This window comes from Lepidochelys kempii, chromosome 11 (genome assembly GCF_965140285.1).
Source record: "Lepidochelys kempii isolate rLepKem1 chromosome 11, rLepKem1.hap1, whole genome shotgun sequence".
Classification (NCBI taxonomy): Eukaryota; Metazoa; Chordata; order Testudines; family Cheloniidae; genus Lepidochelys; species Lepidochelys kempii.
Genome location: NC_136390.1, coordinates 44,257,493 through 44,283,272, shown reverse-complemented (window position 1 = coordinate 44,283,272; position 25,780 = coordinate 44,257,493). Strand labels below are relative to the sequence as shown.

Below are 25,780 nucleotides of genomic sequence, written 5' to 3'. Positions count from 1 at the left end.
TTTTTGAGCATCCTTTAGGTTTTCTTTAGCAAGGGCTAAAGAGGTTCGGAGGGTGTTCTGTAGGTTGGGTGTTCTGGACTAACAAAGTCCAGAATGTTAGTTCCTGGAGAAGATGTAAACCCCTCCCATTGCTGCTTCACCAATTGTAATGGCCCCTTAACCTCACGGCCATATACAAATTCAAATGGTGAAAACCCTAAACTGGGATGTGGTACAGCTCTGTAGGCAAAGAGCAACTGCTGCAACACTAGGTCCCAATCATTGGAGTGCTCATTTACAAATTTAGGTACCATGGCCCCCAAAGTCCCATTAAATTTCTCCCCCAGGCCATTTGTTTGATGATGGTAAGGGGTGGCAACCAAGTGATTCACCCCATGAGCTTCCCAAAGGCTTTCCATAGTTCCTGCCAGGAAATTAGTTCCTGCATCTGTGAGGATATCGGAGGGCCAACCTACCCTGGCAAAAATGTCTGCTAGTGCCTGGCACACACTTTTAGCCAGGGTGTTGCTTAGAGCTACTGCTTCTGGCCATCGGGTGGCAAAATACATAAAAGTCAGTATGTACTGCTTTCCTCTGGGTGTCTTTTTCGGAAAAGGACCCAGAATATCCACAGCTACTCGCTGAAATGGAACTTCAATGATGGGGAGTGGCTGGAGGGAGGCTTTGACCTGGTCTTGGGGTTTTCCCACTCTTTGGCATACCTCACAAGACCGGACATAAGTAGAAACATCCTTGCCCATTCCCTCCCAGTGGAATGACCTCCCCAAACGGTCTTTGGTCCTGTGCACCCCAGCATGGCTACTAGGATGATCGTGGGCCAAGCTCAAGAGCTTTACCTGGGTACTTAGTTGAAACTACCAACTGTCTCTGAGGATGCCAGTCTTCCTGGTCTCCACCAGAAAGAGTTTCCTTGTATAAAAGTCCTCTTTCTACAACAAACCTGGATCGATTAGAAGAGCTGAGAGGCGGTGGGTTGCTCCGTGCCGCCGTCCAAGCTCTCTGGAGGCTTTCATCTGCTTCCTGTTTGGTCTGGAACTGTTCCCTTGATGTTGGAGACATCAGTTCCTCATTGGATTGTGGACCTAGGCTTGGTCCCTCTGGAAGTGATGTAGGGGATGGGGCTGTTTCCATTTACTGTGAACCACTCTCCGCTGGTGCACTATGTTGGGTTCAGGCTCTGGCTGAGCCTCTCGTGTAGGGTTATCGGCTGCTGCCGGTTCTGGTTCTGGGACTGGCTCTGTCTGGGTCTCTGGGACTGGATCCACTACTGCTGTTGTAGATGTTGGCATGGGGTCCGGGTCCATCACCTCTGACCAGTTCCTGGCAGAAGTTTCCAGAACAGAGCTAGGTGGGACGGCTTGTTTAACCAGGCTGAGGGTGACCATTCCCACCCTCTTGGCTAGCTTCACATGATTGGCCAAGTCTTCCTCCAACAGCATGGGGATGGGATAATCATCATAGACTGCAAAAGTCCACGTTCCTGACCAACCCTTGTACTGGACAGGCAACTTGGCTGTAGGCAAATTGAAAGAGTTGGACTTGAAGGGCTGAATTGTCACTTGCATCTCTGGGTCGATTAAATTGGGGTCCACTAAGGAAGCATGGATAGCCGACACCTGTGCTCCGGTGTCCCTCCACGCGGTGACCTTCTGCCCGCCCACACTCACAGTTTCCCTCCACTCTGAGGGTGTCTGGGAGGTATCTGGGCCTGAAGACCTCTGGTATGATTCTGGTGCAATGAACTGTAATCTGTTGGGGTTCTTGGGGCAGATGGCCTTCACATGCCCCGGCTCATTACATTTAAAACATCGTCCAGCTGATGGGTCACTGGGGCGAGGTGGGTTGCTGGAGAACAGTGTGGCAGGACGATAAGGTGTCTGGAGCATTCCTTGGTGTGTAGTTGGGGCCTTGGGCTGCCCCCGGTAGTAGGGGGTGGTCTGAGGGTGTCCCTTCTGGTATCCGCTCCAACTGCGACCAGGGTTGTTCCTCTCTCCTCCCTCCACCCATTTTGTTCCGGCTTGCCCCGCTTCTCTGGCCGTCTGGGACTGCTCGTATCGATCAGCATAAGCAGCAAGACTTTCTGCTGAGTCCATTTCCTTATCCCATAAACACTGTTTTATTTTCTCCATGGACATATTCAGGAATTGCTCCTGAGCTATCAAATCACACTTTCCGTCAAAACTAGTGACACCCCTTCCTTGGACCCATTTATCTAAAAGATCCTTCATCTGGTTTAGATAAGCCACATTACTTAGTCCAGGGCCTCTCTTAAGGGTTTGAAATTTTACTCTGTACGTTTCAGATGTAATTTGAAATTGCTTTAAAACCAAATCCTTGAACTGATTATAGTCAGAAGACTCATCAATAGGCATCTTATTGAATATGTCCAGAGCTCTTCCAGTCAATTTTGCAACCAATGTGGTCATCTTGTGAGCTTCAGGAATTTTATGGAGAGTGCACAGTCTCTCAAAGGTGAGAAAATATTCAGCAATATCACTGGATTTATCATACTGTGGACACAGTTGCTCCCATTTGTGGACTGTTGGGGAAGGATGGTTAGGGTTATCCAGTAGATTCCGCTCAGCCTTTGCCTTCTCCATCTCCACTGCCTTCTCTTCCTCTCTTTTTCTTTTTCCTCCATAGCTCTCCTGTGAGCAGCCTCTTGTTGTTTTTCTGTCTCTCTCACTGCCTCCAGTTCTCTCCTGTGGGCAGCCTCTTTGGCTGTTTCTGCCTTGGGCTCTGTCATGTTTGCCTCTCTGTTTTTAACTAACTTTACACCCGAGAGTTAGAACTAAAAACAAAACAAACAAAAAAACTTGGCTTCTCAAAACAAAAATAGGTTGTGCTGTACCGGATATATATGTTCTCTGATAGTGATTGTCAGCCTACAGAAAAATCCTTTAAAAAAAAAAAACAAAAAAAACCTAACACCTTTGTCTCCAGGCAAATAGACAGAAAACCTCTCTAGTTGCTCTTAGGTAAAAAACAACTTCAGGTCTGTGAAGACTTGTGAATTTCCCTGCAGGAGGTTAACCACCCTGCCTTTAGATAGAGAAAGCTCCAGCTCACAAAAGAAAATTACCTTTTGTCTCTGCTCTGGCCCCCAAGCAGAGACAAAAAAACCTCTAACTGCTTTCAGCTTAAAACCTGCTTTCCAGAGCCCAAAGGAAAAAAAATATTTCCTTTTAAAAACATCTGTGCTTCTGGTTCAAAAAAAAAATCTCAAAATGATTTCAAGTTAATCCCACCGCTCTGACACCATGTCAAGGTTCCTTCCTCACTCTGAACTCTAGGGTACAGATGTGGGGACCTGCATGAAAAACCCCCTAAGCTTATTTTTACCAGCTTAAGTTAAAACTTCCCCAAGGTACAAACTATTTTACCTTTTGCCCTGGGACTTTATTGCTGCCACCACCAAGCGTCTAACAAATATAGAACAGGGAAAGAGCCTGCTTGGAAATGTCTTTCCCCCCAAAATCCTCCCAAACCCTACACCCCCTTTCCTGGGGAAGGCTTGATAAAAATCCTCACCAATTTGCATAGGTGAACACAGACCCAAACCCTTGGATCTTAAGAACAATGAAAAAGCAATCAGGTTCTTAAAAGAAGAATTTTAATTGAAGAAAAAGTAAAAAAATCACCTCTGTAAAATCAGGATGGTAAATACCTTACAGGGTAATCAGATTCAAAACAGAGAATCCCTTTAGGCAAAACCTTAAGTTACAAAAAGACACAAAAACAGGAATATACATTCCATTCAGCACAACTTATTTTATCAACCTTTTAAACAAAACAGAATCAAACGCATATCTAGCTAGATTACTTACTAAGTTCTAAGACTCCATTCCTTTTCTGTTCCCGGCAAAAGCATCACACAGATCGAGAGAACCTTTGTTTTTCCCCCCTCCAGCTTTGAAAGTATCTAGTCTCCTCATTGGTCATTTTGGTCAGGTACCATCAAGTTTATCCTAGCTTCTTAACCCTTTACAGGTGAAAGGCTTTTTCCTCTGGCCAGGAGGGATTTTAAAGGTGTTTACCCTTCCCTTTATATTTATGACACCCATAGATTTATATACGATTAAAACTGACTGTAGTTATGTGCACATGTCCCTATACACTGAATTACGACTATATTCCTTAGCGCATAACTTACTAGGAAAGTGCTGTTGACAGCTTTGTGGACCAAGCAACAGTAATGATGATCTTTTCCTTATTCTTAAACTAATGCTGGCTATCATTTAATTACACCCCAAATTTAAATTTACATTAATAGTACGGGGCAGCAGGACCAATCCTATACTAACACTTTAATGTTTCTTGCCTGTGGAGAATAACATTGTTAGCTTATGTAGCTTCTGAGCACCACACTTCAGGAAAGATGTAGACAAACTGGAGAAAGTCCAGAGAAGAGCAACAAAAATGATTAGAGGTGTAGAAAACATGACCTATGATGGAAGATTGAAAAAATTGGGTTTGTTTAGTCTGGAAAAGAGAAGACAGAGGGGACGTGATAAGTTTTCAAGTATATAAAAGGTTGTGTGGTAAACCCAGGACTAACAGCTACGGGGGAGGGGGGGGTAGTAATTAGTCCCAGGGGATTAAAAGGCCCCTCCCTATCCATTGAGGAGTGATAACCACTGGGCAATAAGGTTCAGCTGGAAAAGGGGTTGCTAGGGAACCAATTAGGTTCAGCTGACTCCAACTGCGTGGGAACTTTTTAAATCCTCCCCTGAGTGGAAGGAGGGAGAGAGTGAGGGAGCGAGAGGAGCAGGGAAGCTGCCAGTAGGCGGTTTGCAGCAAGACACCAAGCCTTCCCAGTAGCGAAGCTGCACTCGCTCCCCAGAAGGGAAGGAAAACAAGCACAAGGGACTGACTGAGGAGAGGAGTAGAGTAGCAGGACCCTGTGCCACCTATAAGGATTCGTCTTGCCCCAAACCTGAGTCTCCAAGGCTAAAAAGGACTGAGCCTACTGAGGCGAACAAGGTATTTTGCCACAGTTGTTACAAGAAGGAGGGAGAATTGTTGTTAACCTCAACCTCCGAGGATAGGACAAGAAGCAATGGGCTTAAATTGCAGCAAGGGAGGTTTAGGTTGGACATTAGGAAAAACTATCAGGGTGGTTAAGCACTAGAATGAATTGCCTAGGGAGGCTGTGGAATCTCCATCACTGGAGATTTTTCAGAGCAGGTTAGATAAATACCTGACAGGGATGGTCTACTCTAGATAATACTTAGTCCTGCCATGAATGCAGGGGACTGGACTAGATGACCTCTCGAGGTCCCTGCGAGTCTTATGATTCTATGATACATTCAAAAGGGGATTCCACATCAGTTTTGAAGATTTTTTTAAAATCAAAATGTGTTAAAATAAAGCCAAAAGTTTTACCCTAAGATTCACACACGCAACTCCCATTACACAATGCATACCAGAGGGAAGAACTGGACCCCAAATCATTTGAATATATAATCCCAATAGCATGTTTTACCTATCAGACACCCACAAAATACCATTAAGTATCGCTTTAATACTGAGGGAACGTCTACACTTACTGTGAATCAACGCTGAGGCGATCGATCCACCATTGGGGTCGATTTAGCGCGTCTATTGAAGACCCGCTAAAGAAACCGCAGATCGTTCTCCTGTCAACTCTAGTACTCCACCGGAACAAAAAGCTTAAGGTAAGTCGGTGGGAGAAACTCGTAGACACCGCAAAAAGTCGACCTAAGCTAAGTCGACTCCAGCTACGTTATTCACGTAGCAGGAGTTGTATAACTTAGGTCAACTTAACCCTGTAGTGTAGACCTGCCCTGAGTGCATTACACAATCAGGACTGAGATGCACTGGCAGAAGTTCATGGACCATGCGGCTTCCCTGCACTATAGTCAGCTCTAGACATTATCATCAATCTCATTTTCATACTCATTGCCCCTTTACTTCCAAAGGGTATCAGTCACCATAAAATAAAAGCACATGTTGATATACTGCATAGAATATGCAACTTGTTCATTTCATTAGTCAATAAGCTTTATGAACTGTTACTGTTACAAGCACTGTACTCTAAAGTTGTCCACTAGCTACAGTAGCTATGTGAAATTTTGTAGGAATTATTTTCAGAACACACACCGATGCATTTCTATAAGGACTCCCAGAAGAAGTCCATCAAAAAGATTTGAACCTAGACTTTTAGCACCAAAGCATAAACTTCTACTGCTTAAGACAAAGGATAAACTCCATTATTTGATAGCAAGGAGTAGGAAGAGTAGCCTACTATAATAGTCACATTTCCTAAAAGGCAAAACGATTCAAACTAGAAATAAGACACAGACAAGCAGTCTGGATTTTAAGCCTGGATATGTCACTTCAGACAAGGCACTCTAAAAATAGAATATAAATACTAATTTTGGACACAATATTTGTGAACTTACCAAACTGAAATTGTGCATTGTCCACAAGGCGAATTGATGCAGGAGCACACCTCTAAAAAAGAAAAAAAAAAATCAATTTGTAAATAAAATTGTGCTGAAGTGGTTTAAACTATGAGAGTCATGTTTTCATATAAAAAACCCAGCATATATAAAAGGCGTTAGTACCCTATTTCTATTTCCTTTATCTTCAGCATATATTCACTGAAAGGATAGATATTAATGTGTACATTTGACAAATTCATAAATCTCAGATTTAATGTACATTAACTCTTCAGCATCAGGCCAAAATCTGGCTTTAGGCTTAATTGTGTTTATAAACAAACACGCATACATTAACATAGCCCAAAGAAATCCAGCATTATTTTAAGGTAATGTCCTGTGCTATAAACAAAGAACCCTCTGCAGAGAATTCCAAATGGAACTAATCTGCACTGGCAGGGACATATACAGGGCTGAGCTTTTCTAGTCTTAAAAATATGGTTATACTCCTTATGCTTGAGCTTTGCTCTGGAATGTTTTTCAATAGCTGTGGCTATAGAGGGCACGTGAAGACACACTGTATACTAGTTTAAAAGGGAAATTCAGGGTGAATAGTTTCTGCCCTATCCTTCTTCTCCTGAAGAGTGTTTTGTGAATTCTTAGAGGATCAACTCAAGCTAGTATCTGGCTCAACATATTTATTACACGTTTTAAGGGGAAAACGTATTTACCTGTATAGTAACTGTTGTTCAAGAGGTGATGCAGACATATATTCCACATAGGTGTGTGTGCACCCAGCGCACCAAAGCCAGAGAACTTTGTCTAGCAGTACTCATAGGGGCAGCATTCATGCCCTGTGGCCCTAACCCCTCCCTGGCTATATAAGGGCAACACCGCCCTGATCCCCCTCACTTTCTTTGCATTAAACGTCAAGAGCTACAGACTCTGAGGCAAAGGGGATGGAGGGTGGGTTGTGGAATACATATCTGCATTGCATCTTGAAGACCAATAGATGGAATAAGGGTAAGTAACTGTTTTTAATTTGAGTAGATTCAGCCCTGTATTCCATGTAGGTGACTCAAGCTGTACTCTCAGGAGGTGGAATTCAGAGAGTGTATTTAAACAAGGACTGCAGGATTGCCTTCCCAAAGTTTGCATCTGATCTGGATGCAGTAGTAATGGCATAGTGGTTGAAAACAAATGTACCTAGGACCAAGTGGCAGCCCTGCAAATGTCCAATATAGGAACATCTTTTAGAAATGTGATCAACACTGCCAGGGCCCTCGCAGAATGAGCTTGCACCCACTGATTAGGTGCAGTCTGGATGCTACTTTGTATGCGGTCATGATATTGGAAGTTATCCACCTCGAGATTGTCTGAAGAGGCTGCTTGCCCTTTCATTTTTTCTGCATCTGAAACAGATGAGATGAAGAACAGGAAGATTGAGCCCCACCTAGGTAAAAAGCCAAACATCGCTTGACATCCAACATGTGAGGATGCTACTCATCTGGGGTTGAATGTGGCTTAAGAACAAACACCAACAGATACATAACTTGGTTCAAATGAAACTGAGATGCCACTTTAGATAAAAACTTAGGGTGAGACTGCACGGTTACTTTGTCTTTGGAAGAGTGTGTGTAAGGAGGCTTTGCCATCAAAGCCTGCAACTTACACACACACTCCTTGCATGTTATTGCCACAAGGAGAGCAATTTTCTGACACAGAAGGGAGAAAAGTTGCCAGAAGCTCAAATGGATGTCTGATAAGAACTGCTCAGACCATATTAAGAACCCACAAGGGAACCAGTTCTTCCACCAGTGGTAGAGAAGAGTAACTCCTTTCCAGAGCCTCACTACCACAGAGCTCGGAAACACGGATGGACGGACGGATGGAATGCCAAAATTACCACCAGGTGCACTCTCAACTGAGTGCAGGACCAGAAGACTGTAGGTGTAACAGACAACCCATGACATCCTGGATACAAGTGATCGCTGGTTGAATTCTTTGGCCTAAAGACCACATTGAGAAACACTTCCATTTGGTCAAATAGGCTGCTCTAGAGGAGGGCTTTCTACTATTAAGAAAGATTTGCCGGACCACCTCCAAACATTGTTCTTCCTCCTCGTCCTCCAACCATGCAGCATCCACTCTATGAGATGCAGGGGAGCTGAGCACTGGATGCAAAATCTGACCATGATGCAGAGTCATGAGCTTGGGATGAAGAAGGAGAGATATGGGAAGACAAATCAACAATGCAAGAACGTCAAAGGACCAACGCGGTCTTGGCCACATTGGAGCAAAGAGAATGAGTGTGGCACAATCCCATTTCAGCTTGAGAATGACATGTCAGATGATTGCAATTGGAACAAAGGCATGCAAGAGTGCTGATTCGCAGCTCCGGTGAGAAGCATTGTCAGGGAGCCCAGATTGAGACACCTTCGAGAGCAAAACAGACAGCACTTCTTCTGTCTCCTGTGGCAAACAGGTCTATCATTAAAATGCTCCACACCACAAAGACGGACCAAATGATACCGGGCTTTAGAGACCATTCATGATTTGGGGAGAAATTTCTGCTGAGGTGATCCACCAGATGATTCTGGATCCCTTGTAGGAGATTGGCCAGAGGGGTAACACTTTCCCCAATGCAAACCTTCCAAAGTCGGATTACCTCACGACACTGAATATTGGAGTATGCGCCCTATCTGTTCCCATAATACATCAGTGGTATTTTCATTAAGGATGTGCACTGCTGAGTCCCTGATAAGATATGGAAAGGCCTTACTGGCATTGTAGATGGCATGGAACTCCAGGATACTGATATGCAAAAAAACTTCCAGTTCCAACCACAGGTCTTGAACTTTTAGTGAGCCCAGGTGTGCTCTGTAACCTATTAAGGAGGCATTGGTGACAATAGTCCTGGTTGGTGGGGACTAAGCAAAGCGAACACCCTGACACACATTGCCCTGAAACCATCCACCACCGTAAGTAGTCCTGGACTGGCAGAGGAAAGAGGACCAGTCTGTCCAAGGGATAACGATCTGAGACCAACTTCAGCCACTTGGGAAGAGGACAAAGGCACAACCTGGCAAACTAGAGTACCTTTGTGCATGCAGCCATATGGCCTATCAACCTCAGGCATACTCAGGCTGTGGTTGAGGGCTGAGACTGTAGTTCCAAACATAGGTGGCAAATTGCATGCAATTGGTCAGTCAGCAGAAACATTCTCAAACTTGTACAGTCTATTAGGGCCCCAATGAACTCAGTTCTTTGAGTTGGGACCACTGTTTAGGATAAGACGTAGACAAGTCAAAAGCATAGTGTGAACTGAACATGAAAGAAGTCTGCTTCTCTGGACTTCCCCTCAGTAACCACTCATGAGAAGATATGAATTCCCCTCTTCCTGAGGTATGCTGTCACTACAATCATGCATATGTTAAAAACTCAGGGAGCAGAAGACAGACTAAGAGGAAGCATGGTGTATTGATAGTGCCAGTCCGTCACAACAAACTGGAGAAAACGTCTGTGGCTTGGGAGAATTGCGATGTAGAAATAAGTGCCCTGAAGATCCAGGGCAGCAAACCGGTCTGCAAACCTCTGACATCTGGCGCTGGCCATTGTTGGAAGCCTGAATACTGGACTAGATGGACCATTGGTCTGACCCAGTATGGCCATTCTTATGTGATTTCATGAGGGGAGGTCAGTTCATAGGGTGACCATCTGGAATCCCCTGAATCTGGTGTATTTGTTGAGGTTGTGCCCGCCCTTCGATTTGGGAACCAAGAAATACTGGGAATAGAATCCCTGTCCCCAATGCTGCAGGAAAACTTCCTCTACAGCCCCCAGAGCCATTAGAGACTGAACTTGCTAGAGGAGCAGCGTCTAGTTAGAGGTGTCCCTGAAGAGGGACAGGGTACAGGAGTGGGGAGGAGGGATGGAGAGAACTGTATGACATAACTCAATCTGACGGTGCTTAGGATCCAGCTGTCCATAGTAATTGAGTCCTAAACACTGTAAAAATGAGCCAACCTGTAGCCAAACAGGGATGGAGAGGTCACCACCAGTTCACTACCCTGGACACACAAGTCAAGATGGATACTTGCTGGATGCTGATGGAGGAGGAGCTGGCTGGCTAAAATCTGGAACCAGAGGTCCTTCGTCTCGGGGATCTATGCCCCTTTCTGGGGTAGTGCCGCTGCCTTACAAGAGGCTGCCTGAAGAAATGCTGCGAGTGGCATTGCCATTGTTACAGCTGACTGCTATAGCAGTGTCTCTAAAGCCAGAGTATAAACTCCCAAGGAACACAAAATAGCTTGGGAATTATTAAAAAAAAAATAAAAAAATCCAAGGTTTCCTTTGTCTTTTCCAAAAACAATACCCAACCATAAGGTAAGTCCTCAATAGTCTGCTGCACACATTCAGGGTGTAATGCCTGAATTCTGCAGCAGTAAGGCCCTCAGAGTCACCGCTGATGCCATAATTCTGGCCAAAGCAACCACCACAGCCAGAGCCGACTGTAATGTAGTTTTGGTTACCAAACAGCCTTCTGCAATGAACACCTTAAATTCTTCCCTGAAGGCTTCTGGAAATTTGTCTGCAAACTTAGCCATGGCTGCCCAATTAAAGTTGTATTTATAGAGCAATGCCTGTTGGTTTGCAATGTAAATCTGCAGGGAAGAGAAGGTATAAATATTCCTCACCATCAAGTCCTCTTTTTGGGCTCTCTGTCGTTAGGCATAGGTTTTTAAATTCTCTGTCATGCATTGTCACTTGCTGCAGTTACCCCAAGACAGTTAGTGTCCAGGTGGGAGTAGAAACTCTCAAAACCCTGGATGGAGACAAAGTACCACTTCCCCACACACTTAGCCATGGGAGGTAATGAAGTGTGAGTATTCCAGGGGGTCAGGCCTTTCCAGGCTCCAAGAGAAACTCATTTATTGGGAAGGCTACTCTCCCTGGATCTGGTGGTCAGAGAATATCAAGCAGTTTATCCATATTCTCCTGCAGAAATTCAGTCTGGATGTCTAAGTAACAGCCACATGCCTCAGGAGGTCCTGATATGCCTTAAAGTCCTCAGGCACTGAGGGAGAGAAGGAGCCTGGCATGGCAGAGTCATCTGGAGAGGATGAAGAGGCAGTTTGTAGTGCCAACAATGGAGTCTGTTCTTGAACCACAGGATCCAGAGATTTTCCTTAGATCATCATTGCTATGGACATCAGCATCATTCCCACAGTAGGGATTCCCACCAATGCCATATCCTTTTGCCCAGTGGCCTCCTTGGGGTGCTCCTCAATTTTTGAGTTCCTGCTTTTCAACCTGCTCCAGAGCGAGATTATCAGTCCTGTAATTGGCTCTCATTCCCAAACCACCACAGCTATAAGCACCTGCTGAGCCTGTAGCCTCTGACCACTGGGAGCTGAGGAGCCGTCATCACAATTAGATCTCTGGCAGCATCAGAAGTATTCAGGGTGGAGTGTAGCTAACTCCTCCACCTGGCACACCTGCCCAGGGGAGTCACTGAGCGGCAGACTCGACAGTCCCTTCATGGGAACTGAAGTCAATGGCACCGACTCTTGCTTTCTGGGCACTGAGTGCTCCTTCATAGGACGCACTGCTGTTGCACCTTTTGGCTCAGCTGTCTTCAAGACCGGGGAATAATCCCTTTCAGTCTTCCTGTGCCGCTTGTGTGGCACTGGTGAATGAGAGCGGTGCAGGCTGCCTCTGCAATTTGCGGTGCTAGGGAGCACTGATGCAGAGGGTCTCTTAGGTCAGAGTCCTTCCTTGGCATCGTGTCACATACCGAGGCCGGGACACTCCATACGGATGCGCTCAGTGCTGGATCCTGACTGTCCGTGGCAGGCAGAGGACAAAGACAGGATTCCAATCAGGAGTGGTTTCAGACAATCTGTCTCCTTTCTGGTCCTAAGTTGGAAAGCTCTGCAGATCTTGCACCTCTCTGCTTGGTGCACTTCCCCCAGACACTTCAGACACATGTTGTGGGGGGTCGCCAGTTGGCATAGGCCAGCTGTAGGTTCCGCAGGGTTTAAACCTGTTGCTCAGAGGCATGCCCTGGAACCCAAGGGGAAGGTAAGGAGATTGGGGAAAAACCCCGCTCCCTAAACCTTATCAGCTATATACACAATATACACTAAACTAACTAACTAAGACTTAAACTACAAATACAACTAGAAAGAATGCTAAAGGAAGCATTTGCTAGGCAACGACCACAGTTCCAATGACAGTCACTGGCGGTAAGAAGGAACTGAGGAGGAGAAGTGTCAGCAGGGGCATACATCCAGTGCCGTGAAGGTGCCACTCCAGGGGGCTCCACAGCCAACCTGACGGGAGCTGCTACAGAACATTGATGACTGTGCACATGGCGCGCACACACCTAATCAGAATCGATATGAGCAATCACACGAAGAAGAAACAGTTTATTATTTTTCAAGTGCACAGAAGTGTGCTAGGTACCTAAAAAAACATTTTAAAAGTGACACACAGGGACTTGCAGTTTCACTCTATATTAGAGATTTTACTTTGTACATGGAAAGTAAATCAGTTTACTCACAGTCAGATCCAAATAGATATATAATTGTATTTCACTCACAATACAGTACAACCTGTGTAAAGCACTTAGTAGATTCCAAGGCCAGAAAGAACCATTGTGGTAATCTAGTTGGACTTTCTGTATAATGTAGGTCATAGACGTTCCCCCAAAATACTTCCTAAAGTGATTCTTTTTGATAAACATCTACCCTTGATTAAACAAGTCAGTGATGGAGAATTGCCCTTGGTAAATTGTTCCTATAGTTAATTACCCTCCCTCTTAAAAATTTGTGTCTTTATTTCCAGTCTGAATTTTTGTAGTTTCAACCAACAGGCATTGGATCGTGTTTTACTTTTCTACGCTAGACTGAAGAGCCAAATATAAAATATTTGTTCCCCATGTAAGTACAGACTAATCAAATCACCCCTTAACCTTCTGTTTATCAAGCTAAATACATTGAGCTCTTTCAGTCAATTTCTAAGGCATGTTTTCAATTCTTTAATCATTCTCATGACATCTCTGAACCTTCTCCAATTTTTTTTTGTATTTATTATTTAATTTTTCCTAAATACAACAAATATACCAAAATACCAGATACATCATAATACACTACGTAAACAAACAGTGAAGATAAAAGGAGTGGAGTGGAAGTGACATATATATCTTCGGGTCTCCATTAATCATAGACATCTAAGAAGTCAGCACAAACTGCTTTGCATTTTTTGGGCATTCCCTTTCTGCGACATGCCAGTCATTCGTTAGCTGTGAGGTCAGCCTTATATCACTGACCCAGACATCAATATTTGGTGAGGACTGACTTTTCCATTTTTGCAGGTTTAATTTTTTAGCGACCAAAGCTGCTCATACGAGCCACACTGCCTTGTTACGAGGTAGTCTCCAGGTATCAGGAATATATCCAAAAATGAAACTTAAGCAGGGGCTGGGGGGTGGGCTCCAACTTAGCATTCAATATCAAATTGGTCCTTTGACTCCCCTCATACCAGAAATTCTTGATACATAAGCACTACCCAAACATGAGCTAATGTAACTCCCTTGGTGATACATTTCCAATAGCAGTCAGCATTTATGAAGACCATTACCATTAGCCTATGTGGGGACCAGTATACTTGAAGTGTATTTTGGTGAATAAGCCGTAGTCTCAGGACTATAGTTGTTTAACATTACATACATTATATTCCATCGGGTCAGAGATAGTTATGTATCCAAATCTCTATTTCAAGCAACTCTGAAATTATCAATCTTTGGCAGAGTTTTTTGGGCCAGAAAATTGTAAAAGGATACTGCTGGCCAAGTAAATCCAGGAAATTGCCTCCAAAATAATAAAAGCTCTGGAGCTCCCAAAGAATCCGATCCAAATACGTTCATAAGGAAACACTTTAATATGAGATATTTCCATGCAGGGCAAACCAAATTGTTGCTGAAGATGTACAAATGGTTTAAATTTATCATTGTCAATTCGCTTCGACAGTCATAATTCCTCTGTCCATCCAATCCCTCCACATCCAGGTTTTGCCACCAAATTTAAGGATACAATTGCTCCATAGGACTGCCTCTACATGGAAGAATGGATGAAGAAGTTAACCAAGTTTGACCAAGCTTGCCTCACAGCTGTTATGTAGGAGCTTTGGAGCCACCAAATCTACAATAATTTGATCCTACAATGCCTGAAAGTGGGAGTGGGTATACCAATTCTTGTTCAATCTGAACCTAAGGTGGGGGTCTCTGTGGTCATGTGGAATAGCCAGAAAGATGCCTGGTTTAACAAAAAGGAGATATGATAATTTTCCAAATCCACCCCAGAGATACAGGGGATCTGTAATTTGCTCAGAGCCAGTCTAGGTTTCTTGCCAGCACCCCAAAGGAATATTTTAAAATGACTGAATTTCTAAAAACATATTTGAGGAACAGAAATAGGCAGACCTGCCAGGACATACAAAATTCTGAGAAGGACATTAATTTTAGTATATTAATTTTACCCCACAAACTGAGGGTTAAACTCTGTCTCCCCAAATTGTTACCCACTTGAGAAATAAGTGGTTCTGTATTTATCTTAGGCATGTTCTGAAAATTTTTGGGAATCAGTGTTCCTAAATATTTCATACAAGAGGATTGCCACTGAAGGTTCCAATTTGAGAAGAAGCTTTCCTGTGCATATTTTTTTTAATGCCTAAGATTTCTGATTTACCCCCAATGAATTATATATCCTGAGATGAGTCCAAACTTATTAATAGTGGCTAAAAGGTCAAGAATAGTATCCCCGTGCTTAGATACAAATACAAGAGCATCACCACAAACAGCATAATTTTGTGCTCTGTTTGGCCCATCCTGATACCATGAATATGTTGATTTGCTCATCTGACAATGACTGAATCTAAAAGAAAAGGAGAAAGGGGGCAGCCCTCCCACATATTTCTACCGCATTTTCATTAGAGAGAGGTAATACCCTTGGTAATTATTCAGTGAATTGGGTTAGAGTATAAAGGATTAATCCAAGCAATAAATTTTTATCAAACCCAAATTTTGCTATGATATGAAAAAGATAGTCCCAGGCTATGCAGGCAAAGGCCTTTTTGGCATCTAAAGAAATGTCAGCTAAGGATTTTTTAGAAGCTCTTGATCTGGCAATAATATCAGTTGACACATTATCTGAGTCATGTCCATTAAGAGGGACGCTTACCTGCTGTGAGTACAATGTCATAGAACTTTGTCTAGTATCACTGCAAGAGCTTTAGCTACAATTAGAGTGACCAGGTGTCTGTTTTTCTTGGGGGGGGGGGAGGCAGTGCCCATGGGTGAAAGCAGCACGCAAAGCCGCCTGTCTGCACCTTCGCCTAGGAGCCTGCTGTTGACCGCTTTCGGGGCGCAGCACAGAGTCAGGACAGGCAGGAACCCTGCTTTAGCCTCCTTGCTGTGCCGCAGACGGAGAGGTAAGCCTGTGCCCCAACCCCCTACCCAGAGTCCCCTCCCGCACCCCAACTCCCTGCCCCAGCACAGTGAAAGTGACTGAGGGTTGGAGGAGAGTGAGCCACCAAGGGAGGGGGAATGTAGTGAGTAGGGCCTCAGGAAAGGGACAGGGCTAGGGCGTTCAGTTTTGTACAGTTAGAAAGTTGCCAACCCTAGCTACAATCTTAGCATTACACCTGATTAAAGAAATTGTCCTGTAATTACCACAGTTCAAGTTTTTTCCCAGATTTAGAAATAACTGAAATTACAGCTTCTTGGAGTAGGTGGGAGAGTTTGCTCATTCTTGGCCTCACTGAACATGTTCAATAATCTAGGTGTTAAAGTTTGAGAACTTTTTGTAAAATTCAATTGAGAAATCATCTGAGACAGAAGTCTTTCGGACCTTCATTTCTTTTATAGCCTGAGTCAGGTCCATGATTTTAGAGAGGCACCTAAAAGTTCCTTTGGAGAGTCAGGGATCTGAGGCAGTTTAGAGACAATTCACTAAAAAAAGTTATCTAGGCATCTTTACAGATTTCCTTTTCAGCAAAATATGGTTTTGAATAAAACTGATGAAGTTGTTTATTAATATCTGTGTTGTGTATAATTTATTGCTTCTATTGCAAATTACAGCAATCTTGTTTGTTAGCCTTTTGGTTAAATCTATATGCCAACAGCCTGCGAGCTCTCTTGCCGGATGCCTGGTAGTTTCGTTTCAAAGTGAATAAAGCAATCTCAACCATTTGGGACAGAAGTTTGTTGATTTCATGTCTTAGATTGATAAGTGTTCTCAGTTTCTCTGGGTAGGGGGCAGAAGCAGAGTCTACATCCAAGGCTTTACTTTCCTTCAAAAGGAGGTCAATTCTATGTTCTCTCAATTTCTTTTTAAAGGTGGCATATGAGATGATACAGCTTCTGTTGAAGGCTTAAAAGACTTCCCAAAGCATAGAAGCAGATGAAGCGGTGGGGGTATTTGTTTTTAAAAATAAAAAAAAAAAGTCCTAACTCCTGCTGCACAAAGTTAACAAATGATGTATCCCCACATTTTCTGAGGGCCTAAGAGATATGTAGAGAAACATGGTCAGATATAACAATAGTACCAATGCCACAACAAGTGGTAGAATTGATCAAATCTAGAGACACTAAAAGAAATAATCCAATCTTGAATATGTTGAATGAGCTCCGGGGGGCGGGGGAGGAGGAGTTGCAGGGGAGGTGCCTGCGGATGGGGCAGACGCCTGGCAGCACCTTCATGTAGGAGCCGGAAGGGGGCATGCTGCTTGTTCCGGGAGCTGCTTGAGGTAAGCATCTGCCTGACTAAAAGCTGCCCTCACTGCAACCGCAACACATGCATAATCTTGAAAGAGCAGTATTTTAATTGCTGGTTCTTGCCGTAACAGCTCCTTCTCCTCCCCCTCTGGATTTCTGCAATATAAGCTCCTTAGTGGTAAACTTCAGGAACTTCACACTAATGCTCTAAGCTGACCTTCTGGAGCTGGTTTAGGGACAAGGGCCCAATCTGCCTGTTCTGTATCAAAACAAAAAAACAAACAAAAAATCTACCAGCAGATTCATCAATTCTGTAGTTTAGGGACAAATTCAGAGGATTTACCTTTCTCTATTCCCTCAGGAACATCTACAATCCTGACGTTACATTGTTATGAGTGGCCTTTTAGATGAATTAACATGGTCTTAGAGTCTTGATATGTAACTAATTTGTTCTCGTTCTTCATAAACTAATTTGTTCTCGTTGAAATCCCACTTCAGAAATTCTGTGTTCTGCTTCACTCATTCATCTGGATTTTGCTTGTAGTGCACTCTGAATTTCAGTCATGGTGGTCTGTAGGGTGGAAACTGTAGATTTAATTTCAACAGTATCTGTGGCCACCTGCTGCAGTAAAGCCATCTGCTGCGCTCCATAATGTGCAGGAACCATTCTGTTGAAGGCAGATCTCCTCTGTGTTTTCAGTGCTTTCAGATTTGGAAAGGAAGAAGCAGTGCTAGAGGGCATCTAGGGGGTTTCAGTAGTCGGGTGCTATATTCCTCGACATTGGATGGTGAGGTTTAGGAGACTATGTTTGGGGCTTCCCTGTGGGCTGCTTCAGAGCTCAAGCAACCTGCATCCATTTTGGTCATAGCACTCTCGGATGGCTCTCAACATCCTTCCCGAATGGAGGACACCAGAACTGGACACTGTATTCCAGCAGCAGTTCCACCAGTGCCAAATATAGAAGTAAAATAACTTCTCCACTTCTATGGGAAATTCCCCCTGTTTATACATCCCAGGATCACAATAGCTTTTTTGGCCATAGCATCACAGTGGGAGCTTACATTCAGCTGATTATCCACCATGACTCCCAAATCTTTTTTAGACTCACCGCTTCCCAAGATAGAGTCCTCCATCCTGTAAGTATGGCCTACATTCTTTGTTGCCAAATGTATACATTTAACCTTATTAAAATAATCTGCACTGTTTATCAAGCAATCCAGACTATTCTGAATCAGTGACTTGTCCTCTATGTTATTTACCACCACCACCCCCCAATTTTGGGTCGTCTGCAAACCTTATCAGTGATTATTTTGTTTTCTTCTGGGTCATTGAGTAAAATGTTAAATAGCATAGGATCCAGAACTGATCTCTGTGGAACCCCATTGGAAACACACTTGCTTGATGATGATTCCCTGTTTACTATTATATTTTGAGACCTATCACTTAGCCAGTTTTAATCCATTTAGTGTGTGCCATGTTAATTTTATATCATTTTAGTTTTTCAATCCAAATGCCATGTGGTACCAAGCCAAATGCCTTACAGAGGTCTAAGTATAGTAGGGCAACATTATTCCTTTTATCAACCAAACTTGTCATCTCATCAGAAAATATCACGTTAGTATGACAAGATTTATTTTCCATAAACCCATGTTGATTGGCCATTACACTTCTTGAATTCTTTAAAAAAATCAGGTCTCCTATCAGCCATTCCATTATCTTTCCTGGGATCATTGTCAGGCTGACAAGCTAATAATAATCATCCTGGCACATTAGCTTTCTTCCAGTTTTCTGGAACTTCTCCAGTTCTCCAAGACTTATTAAAAAAAAATCAACATTTACGTCCAGCAAGCTGCTCAGCAGCTATTTTAAAACTCCCGGATACAAGTTATCTGGATCTGCTGATTTAAAAATTCCTAACATTACTACCTTCTGTTTAACATCCTCCAGAGATACTAGTGGAATGCAAAGAGTTATCACCACCATATGATGAGACTCATCTGTTTTTTCCTCCAAATGCGGCACAAAAATATTAACTGAACTTCATTGCCTTTTCTGCATGTTGATTGATAATTCTACAATTTCCATCTAGTAATGGCCCAATACCATTGTCACTAATCTTTTTTTATTCCTAATATATTAAAAATGTATTGTCTTTATCTGTGCTGGTGATAGATTTCTCCTTATTTCCCTTTGCTTCCCTTATAGATTTCTCCTTATTTCCCTTTGCTTCCCTTATCCATTTTCTACAATTCCTAGCTTCGGATTCATTGCTATTAACTTCCCCTTTCTTCCATTTGTATGTGTGTGGTGCTTCAGTAGGGCCAATTTCACACAGCTGAAAACAACTGAGCCAAGTCAGCTGGGAGGAAGCAATTATATCTACATCTACCTGGTCTGACTTTATCCTGCTTGTACATTATAAATGTGATCAACTCATGATCATTACTTGTACCTAAGCTACCATTAATTTTTAGTTCTCTGATCAGTTTCTCTTTAGCTGTTAGGACAAATCTAACTGTGATGGCACCAACACTTTGAGTTAGGAAACTCATCTCTAACATTTAGAAATTTCAAACATGTTTCAGTACGGGAAGCATGAGACCTCCAAATTTAAGTACCCCATGATCTTGCTGGGCTTTTTTCCCAACACATTATAGATAGATGCATAAGAAGGTGGCCATCCTGTTCCCTATTGTGACTGGATGGTCAGTAGCAGACAACTTATACCATATCTTGTGATTTATCTATTAGGACATTGATCCATAAGCATTCAAGATCATTTTCTTCCAAGTTATCAGTGACTTGAAAACAGGTAATGCCATTTTTGAGAGTGTGCCAGGAAACCATAGATCCACACTATAATACTTCTGATCCACTATTATCCATCCATGCTACTTTTCTCACTGCAGATTTATTCTGACATTAAATTGTGCATAAAACAAGATGTAATTGACAGTTCAACACAAGAGAAGAGAAAGTATATCACAAGAAAAAGTTAAAATGGCTATTTCAGAGCTTCACCAAAAATAGTCTGTCATATGTATCTTATGCTATATTTACTGTGCAGCAGTAAGCTAGCTTTAGTGCAGGTTACAGTGAAGGTGATATCAACTCATTTACTATTTTTAAACAGTACTATAATACTTTTTTCTTATATAGTGCTTTTTCTTCGTAATGTATATTTAGAATCCACCCCATGAGAATTATCCATTATTAAGGGGTTTTTTGGAGGAATAATTTTTTTTATTTTTTTTTGCGCTGCTCCGATAAACATCCTAGGATTGTGAAGACCTTTGTGAAAACTAGCCTGGGAATGTGCATGCTGAACACTACCTTGAGAACTCTCCAGGCCGATACTACCAGCTACAGAACTTTCCAAGGAAAACTGAAACAGTCCCAGGGTAGCTATGGAGGATAAAGACCACTTCAACCTGTAGCACCCCAAATACTGCTAGCTACTGCCCCGCACTTTCTGGTAGACACATCTCTAGCAGATAGAAGAAAACAATTGATTCAGTTACTAAAAAGTGAACTATGGAGAGTTCACGTATCTTCCAAAACAGCACATGAGCGTATCACCATGCTGGCGCATATGAATAGCAAGTGCCACAAATGTGTACAACTCCCTTAGTCTACATAGGAACAACACAAAAATAAGTTTTATAAACTTTGCTAAAATCTGATTTGTAAATTACACTGAGGTTTCTAAGATGTTAAAATTGATACTGTCCCTTTAAGCCCACTTACCAACTACAAAAATATCCAGAGGCAAACCAGAGCATTACTGTGACACCTAATGTTGGAATACAGATACTACATGCATGAAACAAACAAGTGTAATAGAATTCAAAACCAAATTTTCTCCTTACCTGCTTTGCTATTTCTCTTAAACAGGCCACTCCTCGTTCAAAGTTAGGAAATACTACAGAGCCATACTTCTGGTATTCAGGGATTGGTCGGATTTTTATTGTAACTTCTGTAACCACGCCAAGGGTCCCTTTAAAAAGGAAAATGATCATCATTTCAATGTCACAAAAATCTCTTGCTTTCTGACTTAACATATATGATTTTGAGTATTTTCATACTATTCCATAAGTGAGATATCTTAAGAAAATTAAGTCACATTTGTTAAATGTATTTTAAAGCCTGGAGTAGCATTTTTATTGGGTATCATTTCACTAGAAATTTATTTTTTCTTTCTACATAAACCTCCAACTAGAAGTTGACAGTTAAGGCAACATTTCTCAAACCGTGGATCAGATTTTTTTCAGAAAATGATCAAAGCTCAAGATGTCTAAAAACTAATAGTTTTAATGCAGTATTCTGCAAAAGCTCAGCTGGTTTAGACAGGCTCTAAATAGAACTGTCAAGTAAGGAAAACAGGTTGCCATATCCAGCTGTGCAAGATAATGAGGTTTAAAAATGAATATTTTCCCCATTCTACGCAGTGATTTGTAGTGGGGGAGATCAGGGTGGGTTTTTTATTATTAAAAGATTTGGATTAGGAAAATTAGATTAGATTAGATTAAAGACAGTTTGAAAATCCTTTAACATTAGGACTCTAAACAATTTAGGACAGAAAAGATTTCTTCAGGTAACAAGTTAACTAGTTCAAATTACTGAAGTTAACCTGAAGATCATACAAGAGATACTGGAGGTCTGGTAGACTAGTAATGACATAACTTTTCAAGTCTTTAAACTGGTTATGGGGAAGCCATCACAGAGTGTGACTAACTGTTAATGGGGGGTTAGTCAATGTTAGAATGCCATGATAAAATGGCAATATGTGATGCTAAAATCTACTCAGACTAGTGTTGTAAGTATGGTTTTAGTGTCTTCAAACAAATTGAAAAAGTTTAAAAACCATGTAAGTGTATCTGCATCCAATGCACTTGAGTCAGAAACTTGTCAGCACATGTGCCTCAGCTATCTTTGTTCCTGGAGGCAAGGCCATAAAAGGGGTGTAACCACCGCCCCTCTCTCTCCATTTTTTTACACCATCTAATACCTCAAATAGTGGGGGAAGGTGGAATAGTCATGGAATGTATCTGCATACAATACATCACAAAGAACAAAAAAGTTACTGTACAGGTAAGTAACAGTTTTTCCCCTTTGAGTGATTGTGCACATATATATTCCACTGTGACTCACCAACAGTTTCCTTACAGGTGATGGGACTTTTGATTATTTGAAGAGACTGCAGTCAGAAGCACTGCTATACTGACTTGCTGAAGTTGGCACTGTCCCAGGAAGCTTGAGTAAATGCAGAGTGTCTGAAAAAGGTAGGTACTGGCAACTGCACTGTTGGTTTGCAAATGTCAACTATTGGTATGTTACTGATGAAACAAAATAGGTCCTAGTGGGCTGTTATTCTCACAGGAGGAGAAAATTTAGCTAGATTATAGCAGAGCTTAATGCACTCAAATACAGTGAGATATATATTGGGTTTAATGGGTTGCTCTTTAATCCTTTCAGCAAAGGCCATAAAAATTCTAGGAAATGATCTGAAAGACTTTGTGAAGTCCAGGTAAACGGACAGAGCCCTCTCAACATCCAAAGTATGAAGCTCCGCTAAAAAGAGGTTTTGGAAAAATACACCAGAAGGTGAGTTGTCTGAGGTGGAAACAGATACATAAACTTCAAGTGTGGCCTAAGAGAAACCTTGTCTTTGTGAAACATTGGGGGGGGAGAGGGGGGAAGGGTTGGGGGGGGGGGTTGGCTTACAGTGCCTGGAGCTCCAGTACCCTTCTTGCATAACTAATTGCTAGCAGAAATGCAGTTTTCATTCTTCTCGTCAGATATGGACCTTGCCATGCCAATTTGCTGCAGCCTCATCAGTGAAGTGCAGAGCCCTCAGACAACCACCAAATCTGGTCAGAGGGCAGTCATTAGTGATGTGAGACATGGGTCTTTGGCCACAGCTGCATGTGGGATCCTCTCATTGGCCCCAACGGTTGGAAGGCTGCCTGCACATTGACCCTGTTCTGGACTGGTCTGTTCAAAATCCCTTCAGAACAGCCCATAAATGGGGGAAATCAAAGCTGGGTACACACATGGTTGGGTCAATTATAAGCGACTGGTTTCTGATGTCAGCCGCAGATGGCCCAACGGTTGGAAGGCTGCCTGCACATTGACCCTGTTCTGGACTGGTCTGTTCAAAATCCCTTCAGAACAGCCCATAAATGGGGGAAATCAAAGCTGGGTACACACATGGTTGGGTCAATTATAAGCGACTGGTTTCTGATGTCAGCCGCAGATCATTCTTCACACCACATCAATACCTCAGAGAAATCTGGGTAGGGCAAGTGGGCCTACAACAGCATGCTTTTGGGTCGTTGAAGAGGTCTGTGTATAGTGATAGTGGTAGACTTGGGTTTGCCCTGATCTTTCCAACAATTCTGGCTGTAGCAACCAGAGGGCTGTGTGGAAGAGTGATGTGGCTTAACACAGGGAGCAACGTGTGTAATCACCCCAGTTATGATGTGCATGGTTGAGTGCAGTTGTGTGCCAACCACCTTTACATAAGACAGATGGAGTCAGACCAGAGCACAGTATTCTGCTGCAGAGTAAGAGAGGGCTAAACCAGATGATTGGCGATTTTGAGCATTTGCTCCCTATAAAGTGCTGGCCAATTTGCCTAAAAGGTTGTTACACCTCTTCACCTTAGTCACAGTTTTCCTCGGGTAGATAAGATAGGTGAGAAATCTATCAAGGGTTACTCCAAGGTAATCAGCAAACCGCATTCAAAGTGCTTTCTAGAGCTGAATCTTGGGTTGCCTGAAAACTGGCAATGCCAAACAGTAAGTTGATGGTGCCAATGCAGACTGCAGTGAAGATACAGGAAGAACTGATCACGTTTTGGTGGCAGGTGATGCAGACAATGCCGATGAAGCTGAGGCGGCTACAATTAGAATCAGACAACGCAGAGTGCGGCAAAGGCAGACAAATCCTTTGCTGCATGAAAGGCTTGTGGCATTGATGGCACTAACAATGGAGGTAAGTGTACAGCCACTGGAGATGGAACCAGATCCAATAATGCTGCTAGGGTTGAAGATCTCTCCAGTAAAGCAGAAGGCACGAGTCTCAACAACCCTGGCGGATGTGGAGTCTGAGTGTTGGTGCTTCTGACCAGACCTCACAGAATTAGATGACTTTTTAAGTGCTTTTTTGTGGGACGAGGAGCACGCTCTATCAATCTCAAACAGTTCTGAACACTGCAAGGAGGCCACACGACAGCAAGATTTCTCACCCAAAATTGTCTTTGGCGCCTTGGCAGCTGAACATGAACTACTCATGAAAACTTTCAGTCATGGTCAGCCTCTGAGGAGGCAGATGTTGCCATTTCGAGAAGATAAAATTTAAGACAAAACTTCTTATATTTCTTTGTCCTAGTGGGGAACAATCTACAGCTAGGACATATGTCCCTCACCTAAACAAATTAAGCAACTTTTATGCTTATCGGTGACAGGGATAACAGCCCTGCACATATCGTTTAAATCCAGGGGATTCTGCCATGGCAAAAAACCTACTAAAACAGTTCTTAGCTAGAATTGCAGTAAAGTGAACTATAACTATACAAAGGAGAAAATCTCTTTTCTGAGCTGGCTAACTGAAGCTCAAAGGCAACAGGGAGATCCAACTCTTGCTACAGGTGGTAAGAACAAATAGAGGGAGGCCACAGCCACTCCCATTTTATGCCTTCTGCTCCACACACGAGGATGGCAGAGGCCATGCCCTACCGAATGGTACTGATGTCAAAAGTCTCTGACTTGAGTACAGTAGCCGCACACACCTGTATAGTGTGAAATATATATGTGCACAGTTACTTGAAGGAGAAGTGGCTTTTAACCTGCAGTTTCAACAAATTTAGTAATTAATTAAATTGCAAACTCTTCAGGACAGCAACTATGTGTCTCTATATATTTGTGCAGTGCCTAGCACAGTAGGGATATAATTCTGATGGGGCCTTTTGGAGCAACTGCATGACAAATAATGAACAAACTGGAAAATGTGGAGCATGCAGTGACAAGTCTATGGTGTAAGCAGATGGCAAGTTTATCAAAATCCCACAAAAAGGTTAATAACTAGACTAAGTTTGAATGTTTTTGGAACTTCTCTCCACCCGATATGAGTAGCTTACATTCACCCTGATTAAGAGTTATAACAGACAAAGGGGATGATAGTGCACTTCTTACGACTTAAAAAGTAGTCAGTATGAACTTACATAAAGATGGAAACAGAAGTGATAGAGTTGGGGAACTTTTAGATCATGTATGGAATTTGAAGAAAGTGTGTTTTGTTCTAAGAACTTAAACCCTTCAGTTCTCAGAAATCCAAGCAGCTACAAGGAGTTCTAAAGACTATTATTTGAAACAGTCACCTCCTCTGTATAACATCTGAAAAAGATTCTCTTTCACTGTAACTTATGGCAATTTTTTTCTGTGCAAAAATTTAACAGCATTTGCAATAGGTGTTCCTCAGGAACTTTTAATTTAAAAAGCTTTTCAGAGTTTTTGGTTACCTACGGGACTAGTATGGACACCACCTCATGGAGGAAATCCTGCAGGAGTAATTAATATGTACCAACTTTACCTTATA

At 42.6% G+C, this 25,780-nt stretch overlaps 1 protein-coding gene across 6 annotated transcripts in view; it reads right to left on the bottom strand.

Annotated features, from left to right (window-relative positions):
- The window catches only part of AGPS (alkylglycerone phosphate synthase), a 136,035-nt gene that overhangs the window by 60,881 nt on the left and 49,374 nt on the right, over positions 1-25,780 (bottom strand). For all 6 annotated transcript variants that reach the window (XM_073305967.2, XM_078847975.1, XM_073305978.2 and 3 more), the window contains 2 exons: positions 21,052-21,179; positions 6,426-6,477 (listed from right to left, as the gene is read on the bottom strand). In XM_073305967.2, coding sequence (XP_073162068.1) covers positions 6,426-6,477; positions 21,052-21,179 — 180 coding nt within the window. The remainder of the gene's footprint in view (positions 1-6,425; positions 6,478-21,051; positions 21,180-25,780) is intronic.